The 11,128-nt window shown below is 40.7% G+C and overlaps 1 protein-coding gene across 1 annotated transcript in view; it reads right to left on the reverse strand.

The window, feature by feature from the left end:
• The window catches only part of EFCAB5 (EF-hand calcium binding domain 5), a 127,968-nt gene extending 121,784 nt beyond the window's left edge, over positions 1-6,184 (reverse strand). The window contains exon 1 of the mRNA XM_027861707.1: positions 5,550-6,184. Within this exon, the coding sequence (XP_027717508.1) occupies positions 5,550-6,184 (635 nt within the window). The remainder of the gene's footprint in view (positions 1-5,549) is intronic.
• Positions 6,185-11,128: the final 4,944 nt, after the last annotated feature.

Below are 11,128 nucleotides of genomic sequence, written 5' to 3' on the forward strand. Positions count from 1 at the left end.
TTCTTTGCTTCCTTGTTGGTTTTCTTTTGTTCTCTGCTGTGTACTTTTTATTTTATTCCCGCCCTCCCCTCCCCCCCCCGCTTTAAATATTCTTGGTAGACTAATTCATGAAACTGATTTACACTAAGGTGCTAAATGGCTCATCAGATCGGTTTTCCTTTTAATAAGAGAGGCCCTAAAAGCAGCTGTAGTGTAGGGAGAATGACTAGGGTTCTGGACCCATCTGTCAAGGCCCATGGCCAAAAGCACTCTAAGTGTATCAAATATCAGAACTCTGCATCATGTAGCGATATTTTGTTTCTGAAAGTAGCTGGGTCATGCTATGAAAATTGTTCTAAGTAAGCAAAGATGTATCTTTGTCTTTGGATACAAATTAGAGATGATTCCCTTTTTGTTCATGTGCATACTCAAAAGGCTGGCAACCAAGAATCCCAAAGAACTGGAGGGTTTAATTTAAGGTAATTGCACAATTTAATGATATTGCCTAAAAGATAAGGCAGTGATAGCCCAAAAAAGAAAAAAGTGAAAATCAATTGGGACCAATGGTTCCCAAAAGGAATGGAACCTTTTTTCTTTGATGCTAATTAACTTGAAGACCTGTATTTCCTACCTCCTCCCCCACCCTGGGTTAGATTGGGGAAAACGCAAAGTGATTGGTTATTTCAGAATTTTTTTTTAAAGCCTCACCATTTTCTATTACAAAACCTGGACACCTGAACTGCAAGCCAGCAGGCACCAGGCAGGAAAACATGCCGCCATGAGCAGCATCCCCATGATTGCCGAACATTTTACAAAATCGCCTGACTCTGCCATCTGTTAACATGCAGATTCTGGGTTATTGCCATAGAGAGATGAAGCTCTAATCTCATCCATCTAGCCTGGGAGAGCATCCTTAATTACTCCGACTCTCTTAAAGACTTCCCAGAAAAGAGTATTTGTCCAAATAAAAACTATGTCCCTGGCAAAGAATAACTGAATCTCCCAGCATTCAGAGTGACCTGAGTGAGGTAAATGAATGATCCTGGGCTATCGCTCTTGCTCTGAGAAGGAAACCAAAGCAGACATTCAGTGGGCTCATTCCTATTCTTGCTACAGATATTGTTAACTCTGACTACAACTATTTTAGGTACTCCATGAATCTTACTTATCTCTACATTTGGTGGGGTACAAAGGGCCCTGAATGAGTCAAAAGACTTGAGCTCTTCACTTTTATCCAGCTGTGGGACTTTGAGACTGGATTTGTGATTTCATTAGCATTGGAAACTCTCAGATGAGGAAATTTCTTCTACCTAGGCAGGTCGGCACTTTCTCTGTTATTTATATTAGTTGCCCAGAGCCCTGAGAGGTTAAGTGATCTGCCCAGGCGTATGTCAAAGGCAGGATTTTGACTCAGTTCTTTCTGGGTTTCAAGGTCAGGCTTCTAACCATTAAATCATTCTGCTTTGATGTTGACACTTGAGATCTAAAGACAAAATCAAAAACAATCTTTCCTTTCAAAATCTATATTCTATGGTGGGGTTGCAATATGTAAACACGTAAGTATATACATGATAACTTGAGTGGAGGGGGATGGAGAGACAGAGAAACATGGAGAGAGAGATAGAAAGAGAGACACAGACAGAGACAGAGAGACAGGGACAGAGTTAGAGACAGAGAGAGACAGAGACAGGGAGACAGAGATCAAGACAGGCTTCACAAAGGAGATGGCACCTTAGCTGAGCCTTGAAGGAAAGTAAGGATTCTAAGGAGTAGAAGTAAGGCAGCACAGTCCCGGCATAGGAATAGCCTATACAAAGCCTTGGAGGTGGGAGAGCAATGTCATATTTAGAGAGTCACAAGTGGGCGAATTTGGCTGACGTCTAGAGTATGTGAAGGGGAATTGGGCAGCTAGGTGGTGCAGTAGACAGAGTGCTGGGCTCAGAGTCAGGAACAGAGAATAATGTGCAATAAGTCCAGATAGGTAGTTTTGAGGCTGACTGTGAAGGGTTTTAAATGCCAAGCTAAGTAGTATGTTTTTTGTCCTAGAGGCAAGAGGGAGCCAACAAGGGTTCTTGAAGGAGAGGGTGACATGGTCATACCCATGCTTTAGGAAGATTCTTTTGGCCTCTGTGTGAAGATGGATTAGAGCAGGAAAAGATTAGAAGATGGGAGTCCTAGTAAGAGACTTTTTCAATAGTCCCAGCAGGTTGTTTAACCTCCCTGGGCCTCAGTTTCTTCATCTCTAACATGAAGGGATTAATTCAGATGATCACTAAGGTCTCTTTCAGCTCTAGTAACACATGATCCTTGGACCAATCACTTCACCCCTCAATCTCAGTTTCTTCATCTTTAAAATGAAAAGATTGGACTACGTGGTGTCTGAGGTCCCTCCTGTCTCTGCCATTCTGCATAATTGCATCTGAAGTAGGATTATGCTGTTATTTAACCATATTTATCTCCTCAGGAGGAACTTTTATAGGCTATATTTCAACACATAGGTGAGCAGTGTTTGTCAACATATTGATTTAAATTCATGAAACCAGTTCTTAAATTGTAGGTGTTATTTATGCAAATGGGACTAAGTATAAATCTAATTCATTACTCCAGAAGAACAGATGGTAAGAGAAAATGTTCTTCAAGTTACTTATTAAATTTGATGATACAGCTCCCTGCATGTTGCTGGCACTACTCAACAGTATTAAAACTCCCAAGATTTGGTCTCTAGCTAAGAATAAAAGTTCTGAGTTCTCACCTACAACCAACGTGCGAGGTTAGCTCTGACTTGACAGCACAGGGAGGTGTGCCTCACAAAAGGCAATGTGGTAGAGTAGAGAAAGCATGGTCCATAGGGTCAGAGGGTCTGGGTGGTTTGGAACTGCCTCTTTCATTTGCTCTTTGTGTCACCTTGGATAAGTCACTTGATTTATGGGCTTCAGCCAACCCATCTTTAAAATGAGAGGGCTGAACTTGATGGCCTTTAGGGTCTCTGCCAGGTCAATGATCCTATGATCCAGTCCCATGGGAAGCGTTGTGTTGAAGTTTCCAAATAGCTTGGTTTGCCCAACAGAAAGGAATCCAGGGTTAAAGTACAAAAGGGGCCCTTGTGGGTCACCTTTGGGAATGGGTTGAATGCAGCTAGCTTTAAAATAGTTCACATTATTTGGACTCACGTCGCATTTTCCGTTGGAGTTATTTTGCATAATCGTGACTTTAGGTAGTGTGAATTCTAATACACGCAGCTATTGGAGAGGACTCATCATTTACACTGATTGGGGCCCAGCTGTATCAGAAGCTGCTGTCCAGAGGGAAGGTCGGTGGTACATTAGGAGTCCTAGATTTTTGCTTGGTTTTTTTTTTTTAGAGTTGAAAGGAATTTTAGTGATGTAGTCCAAGAAGAAACTGAGTCTCAGGGAAGGGACATGCTCTGATTATCCGGTCTTATTCTCATTCAATGCTATCAAATTAAATTTTTCTAAAATGCCATGTTCACTGCGCAATTCTGCTGCTCAAAAGTCATAGGATCAAATCTAGAGCTGGAAGCAACTCAGTGATTGTCTAGCGCAACCCTGTCATTTCATAGATAGGTAAACTGAGGCTCCCGGAGGTTCGGAGGTTTGTCTGTGGTTACGTAAGGAGTGAATTTCAAGGTGAGATTTGAACATAGCTTTCTGATTCCTATGAGTCCAAAATCAGTTTTCTTTCCACTGTACCAGCTGTCTCCATCATCTATGGGTTAAAGACCACATTTCTCAGACTAGTGTTCGAAGCCCTCCATAATTTGTCTCTTACCTAGTTAGATATCCTCATATCTCCAAAACAGATGCAACAAAAAAATTCTATTCGAAGTAGGCCAATTTCTTCACTGTTCCATGAAAACTCCATGTTTAATCTCATATGCATCTGTTTGCTCCTTCTGTTCCCCCTATCTGAAAAGCCCTTTTCCCTCCCTCCATTCCTACTATCCAAATCTTGATCACCCTGGCTTATATCTCATCTCTTCAATGATTCTGTTCCTGACAGGTAGCAGGTTAGGTGTCTTGCCATCTGTGAATTAAGTCAGAGTAGTTTGGAAGGCTAAACAACAAGCTGCGAGTCAGGCTTGATAGTCAAGCTCTAGTTATGGGCCTAGTTTAGGTTGCACCATAGGTACAGTTCTGGGCCTGGAACTAGGGAGACCTGAGATCAAATCAGGTCTCAGACACTGTGTGAACTTGGGCAAGTCATTTAACCTCTGTTTGGCTCAGTTTCTTAATCAGGAAAATGGGGATAAGTACTATATAAGTGTTAAATTAGTTTTGTTATCCCTATTATTATTATAATTATTACATACACATAATTACTATACACACAGAGATACTGGAATGGTTTGCCATTTCCTTCTCTAGCTCATTTTACAGATAAGGAAACTGAGGCAAATGGGATGAAATGACTTGCCCAGGGTCACATAGCTAGGAAGTATCTGAGGTCACATTTGAACTCAAGTCCTCCTGACTCCAGGCCCAGGGCTCTGTGCACTATGGTGTCACCTAGCTGCCCTGCTATGCTCTCTACCTTTTCAAATATTCCCAGAGCCCTGGTCACATCTCTCCTTGGCTCGCTTGTATTGTCCCTATCTGTGCATGTGTCATGTTCCTTTCCCTCCTGTCTCCCCCAGTAGGATGTAAGTTCCTTAAGGATAAGGACAGTTTCATTTAGGGCCTAGCAGAATGTTGGCATGTGAGGCATGTGATAAATGTTTATTGAATTGAATTGTTATTATGCTGTTTTATGTGTGTAAATCTTGTCTCTCTGACAAGATATGCTCCTTGAGGGCATAGAAAACATTTTATATTTATCTGTATTCTAGAGAGGAAATAAATATAGCAGAACAGGGAATCATAAAACATGGGTTCAAGTCTTGACTCTAATATTTAACTATGTGACCTTAGTGAAGTCATCTAACCTCTGTGAACCTCAGCTTTTCTATCTGTATAATGGGGATAATAATCCTTGCATTATTGAATGATGAATTTGGAGTCTGAGGATCTTGTGACCTTGGGCAAGTCCCTTAAACTCGATGGGGCTCAGTTTCTTCATCTGTAAAATGAGGGATTTGGACTGGATGGCATCAAAGTATCCCTCAAACCCTAAATCTATGATCCTGAGACCTCAAAAGATTATCGTGAAGAACTAAGTAATTGAGATAATAGCAAGTGCTCTATAGCCATAAAGTGCTGTATAAGCATAAGCTGCTATGTTCTTCAGTGCTGGGCACATAGACTATATCAGGCAAAGAAGCCCCTCCCTTTATAGATGAGAAACAGACTTAACTACTCAAGCTCACACAGAAAGCAGGGAGTGGGAACAGGATTCCAAAGCCAAATATCTTTCCATCATTCTATGCCATCAAAATCATTCTTAGCAAATCAATAAAGAATCATTTCTTTCAGGCTGTGGGCTATTTAGGAATATGCTAATCAGCACGTTTGACTTAGATAATTCCCACCTTCCCGGTTTTTGTTTTTTGTTTTTTGGGTTTTTTTTTTTGGCAGAAGGCAATCAACCATCCTAGAAAACATGCCAAAACTCACCTATTGAAAGGAGTGTCAGGAATTTGGGTTTTCATCTCCTTCACGACATTCTTCATTGCTTTCAGATAACCAGATTCTGGTAATTCTTTTCGATATTTGGGGTTATGTCTCATCAGGTATTCCCCCAGATAATTAATCGGATTAAAATTGGTCCTCCTATTCAATCCCAAAAGCTTCCTCTTTTCCACTTCCATTAACATTTTTTCAACTCCTGGCATCAGTGTAGGCAACAGCTTTTCAAGTAAATAGACTTGAGTATCCAATGTCCTTTTGTCATCATTTAACCATTCATTGGCCAAGTCATCCAAAGGGAACTTTTTATCCATCTTTTTGTCTAGTTCCTTTTGCAGGAGAAACTTATTGATTACGGTATCCTGCATGGCCATGGATCTTTCCTCAATTTTTTCAAAGAAATTGTCCCTCCATGGAAACATGCTTTCTACCGTGTCTGGAGGTTCCTCTGTGTTCAAAGCCACATTCTCTGATGTCCCCAGTCCAGAAGCGTCTGATGTCACTGAGACGGATGCACTTTCCGAAGTAGACTGAGGCATCTCTTTCACATCATCTTCTTGTACTTTTTCTTCTGGGAAGACAACAACAAGCAGGAAGTCAGGGATAGAAATGAAATGACGCATTTGTAAAAGATTGCTCAAGAAAAAGGTTTCCCCACCCAGATAAAAGGTGTCGGTTTAAATGGATTTCCTCCTACTCTCATATCTCCCGCCACTTTCATCTTCCATTTAGATAAAACATGGTTCTATTAACCATTGGAAGTTTTCTTCACACTTTTCTTCAGTCCATCATATAGTAAACTCCTCGAGGGCAGGGACTATCTTTTGCGTCTTTTTTTTGTATCCCCAGGTCTTAGTGTGCTAAGCTATGTGCCTGGCACATAGTAAGCATTTAATAGGTGTTTACTGATTGGTTGAATTCCAATTCTTTAGTTAGCTAAAATTCCTCTGTAGCTTCTGTGTTTTCCTGCTTTCCTAGAAAATTTTCCCTTTTTTTCCCTTTCCAGATTTAGACTCAAAATATTAGAACTAGAAGGAAATATGGAAGCCATCAAGTCCAACACCCTTATTTTTACAGTTGAGGAAACTGAGGCCCAGGGACATTAGGTGATTTGTTCAAGATCACCCAGGTAGTGGCAGAGGCCGTATATGTCCTGTCGCTTGTACGTGTATAAGCATGTTTAATGTAATGTGTTTGTAGAAAGCCTCTAGATGGAATCTTAAACTTTAATTAGTCTAATCACCTCATTTGACAGGAGGGAACTGAGGCCCAGAGAAGTCTTGACAAAAACCACACAACTAGTATCTGGTACAGTTGAACCGGGCCCCCAGTGATTTGACTACCAGTACATTGACATCACCCCACTGGTGACTTTTTTTTTTGCAAGGCAATAGGGTGAAGTGACTTGCCCAGGGTCACACAGCTAGTAAGTGTCAAGTGTCTGAGGCCAGATTTGAATTCAGGTCGTCCTGAATCCAGGGTGGGTGCTCTATCCACTGTATCACCTAGCTGCTCCTGATGAATTTTTTTTTAATATGTATTTTAACCTTAAAAAACAAGTAAACAAAATGAGGAATAAGATTATATATAATATAATAAATTCAAAATGATCTGGAATTGGATAAAAGAGGGAAATATGCAACATTTAACAAAATAATAACAATAACATCTTCTTTGAGCAGATCCTCCTCTAATGCCTTTCCTATCTATACATTTATTTTGTTTCATTGCTTTTAAATAGAGGTTTATGTATATGGAGTAGTACCTTTAGTGCTTACCTATAGGGAGCCTTCCCCAACCCTTTTTACTGCCAGTGCCTTCCCTGTATTAATTATCTTCTATTTATTCTGTATATAGCTTGCTTTGTATATATCTGTCTGTATGTTGTCTCTCCCCTCCCCCATTAGATTATAAGCTCCTTGAAGGCAGGGCCTTTCTTATGCTTCTTTTTGTATCTCCGATGATTAGCACAGAGCTTGGAACACAGTAGGTGCTTAATGTTTACTGATTGATCTTGTGTGATTCTTGACAATGTCCTCACCATAGGAGGTCCTGCCCAATATGACTTTTCAGTATATGAAAATAGATGAAGGATGTATGAATCTGACATCTTGGGGAATCCCTTTTACCAAAGCTTCTGCCAGCTGTTTTCAGTAGATGCCTTCTAAACAGCTGGCTGAGGCTTCTGGAGGTTATAGAACTTGCTTGGGGTCCTAGAGTTAGTAGGTATTACAGACAGATTTGAACTTGCCTATCCAAATCCAAGTCCAGCATTCTAATCCTGGCACCTCACATTGCCTATACATAGCAATGCAGTGGAATATGATTCAGCCATAAAATGGCAAAGCTTAGAGAATAGATAGAAATATGAAAAGAAAAATGGCTCAGAAAAACAGCAGTATGGGACAGTGGAAATCATGTAAGGTGCTAGAGGCAAAGGACTTGGGTTCAAATTCTGTTTCTGATCCATACTACCTGTGTGATGTTGGGCAAATCAATCTTTCTGGGCCTCAATTGCTCTGCAGGAAGGGGTAGGACTAGATGGTATCCAAGGTTTCTTACTGCTCTACCTCTATTATCCCATGTAAAAACTTTTTTTTTTTCAGTGAGGCAATCAGGGTTAAGTGACTTGACCAGGGTCACACAGTTAGTGAGTGTTATGTGTTTGAGGGCAGATTTGAACTCAGGTCCTCCTGACTCCAGGGCTGGTGCTTTATCCACTGCACCACCTAGCTGCCCCCATGTAAAAACTTTTTTAGGAGGTGAGGGGGAAATATGGATTGGTGATTTAACTGGTCTGGGGAACTCTCAGTAAAGAAACTCCTATCAATATAGATTGGTATATGTTCTGCAATTTATAATTTAAGAGAGTTGGTTGGGGCACTGAAAAGTTCAGAGCCTTACTTGGGATAAACCTAAGTCTTCCTTGGCTTTCAGTGGGTGGGGGGACCATTATAGTCTTGTTTGGGTTCCCCCAGACCCCCACACTAACCTCTATCTCCTGAGATTAGGCCCCTCCGGATCTCTGAGGTTCAGAGTTTGGACCCTTCATGGCATCTCAGGTCAGAGTGCTCAGGACCTTGGAGCCCTCGGGACAGGGGACTCCTGGTCTGAGTGCTACTGTACCCAAAGTGTCACATCAAAGGTCCCTCCCATGTGTTCTCAGCCACCCTGGGGCTGCTCAAGGGAGCCTTCCCTTCTTACTGCCACCACATACAAACCCTTGCACATGACAAATATCTCTGGCCTGGCTCTGGTCATATGAAACGGTTCATTTGTTTCCCCCTACCAACATTGGCCTTGCTGGCAGGGCTCTTTCTTATTGCCCATGGACTTCTGGTTGATTCCCCTTGTAGTTCTGGGGTATAGGAAATCACTTAATTCTCAGTGGATTTCTTGAGCATTATTCTATTGGGTACAATATTTAGTTTTTTGCTAGGAGCTAGGTTGCTTGCTTCCATTTGGGAAACCATTTGGGCCAAAATTCTACCTCTTCTCCCATTTTACAGGTGAGAAAACTGAGACCCAGAGAGCTGAAATGACTGTCAAAGGCTTTATAAGCAGTACAGTTAGAACAGGATTCAGGAGTCTAGATTCCTTTTCAATAGCATCTTCAGCAATATAATACTAAAAGAGCACTATACTTAGAGTCAGAAAGACCTGAGTTCAACTCTCATCTTAGACACTGCCATGTAATCCTGAGCAAATCACTTAACCTCAGCCCAAATTTACCTATAAAATAGAATTTCGAGGTAGAAGAGACACTTAAAGAATCTCCTAACCCTCTCATTTTACAGGTGAAGAAACTGAGGCCCTGAGAAGTAAGGTGACATTACTGAGGCAATGTAATGCATTTAGGAGAAAAAGAACATTTACTAGCTATGTAACTAGGCTCTATTTCCTCATTTGTAAAATAAGAATAAGAATACTTGTACTCCTATTTCCCAGGGTTGTTGTGGAGAAAGTACTTACTAAAATTGTTAATTACTATACAAAATGATTTTTTTTTATTTTTAGGCAATTGGGGTTAAGTGACCATGTACCCACTGAGGGGGATGGGTATACCTTGTGCAAATTTGTATCATTCCATATAGATCCATATAGACTAGATTACTTATGCCTGGGTGTGGAGAAGCACAAAACTCCATTCCAGAATATTTGATGATTGTGGGCTAGGGACTGAGTACCCATCCACTATGGATCAATCATATTGCCCAGGGTCACAAAGCTAGTAAGTGTTAAGTGTTTGGGCTGAGGCCTGATTTGAACTCAGGTCCTCCTGACTTCAGGGCCGGTGCTCTATCCACTGTGCCACCTAGCTGCCCCAAAATGATTTTTTTATTAAAAAATATATTAGCACCTACCTTTCAAGGTTGTTAGGAAGATCAAATGAGATTTTATACACACACACACACACACACACACACACACACACACATAATGTGCTTTGCAAACCTTGACTTACTATATGACTTCGGCTACTATTTTTGTTGTGAGGCAATGTGGCAATTAAAGACCACCTGGGTTCAAGTACTATCTCTGACACCAACTCTTTGTGACTCTGGTCAAGTCATTTAACCTCTTGGTTCTTTAGTTGACTCTTCAAGACTCTAAATTGTAGGTGGCACAGTGGCTATAGCACTGGCCCTGGAGTCAGGAGGACCTGAGTTCAAATCCAGCCTCAGACACATAACATTTACTATTAACCTCATTGTCTAGCTAAAAAAAAAAAAAAAGACTCTAAGTTGTAGAGAAGATGCTGACCTGAACTGGTAGAAGGAGTTTTCTATAGTAATAAAACTAAAAGTCCAATTCCTGTTATCATTATTATCATCATCATCATCATCATCATCATTATTATTGGAATCACTAGGGTTTATTCATTTTAGTAATTTATTTATATCACCAGATCCTTCTCCCCAAAATTATACAATTCACAACTCTACCCAGCAGTGTAATTAGGTACCTGTTTTCCCCTATCCTTGCCAACATTGAATTTTATTATTCTTAGCTGTCTTTGACAATTTTGTGGCTATAATATTGTTTCTCAAGGCTTTTTTCTTTTGCATTTCTCTCACTAAAGACTTTGATCAGTTCTTGCCACAGATTATGAAGTTTGCATTTTTTCCCTTGAGAATGATTAATTCATAACCCTTTGACCATGTACCCACTGAGGTGGATGGGTATACCTTGTGCAAATTTGTATCATTCCACATAGATCCTAGTGGACTAGGTTACTTATGCCTGGGTGTGGAGAAGCACAAAACTCCATTCCAGAATATTTGATGATTGTGGGTTAGGGACTGAGTACCCACCCACTATGGATCAATCATATTCCTTTAAATTATCACTGTCGAAGCCCTTCTCAGGGTGACATCCCATCATCTCCTCTCCTCCATCTGTTCCTCTACTAAGGCTGCTCAGCACAATGGTGGCACAATTTGTAATTGGGTTAGATGCCAACACCGACTGCACTACAAATGTACAGAATTATAAGTGGGTTAGAATCTCTTATCAACCACAGTTGATCAATCAATGTAATATATACCCAATAACCTTCATAGCCA

Source organism: Vombatus ursinus, unplaced genomic scaffold (genome assembly GCF_900497805.2).
Source record: "Vombatus ursinus unplaced genomic scaffold, bare-nosed wombat genome assembly UNPS02014768.1, whole genome shotgun sequence".
In the NCBI taxonomy this organism is placed as follows: Eukaryota; Metazoa; Chordata; class Mammalia; order Diprotodontia; family Vombatidae; genus Vombatus; species Vombatus ursinus.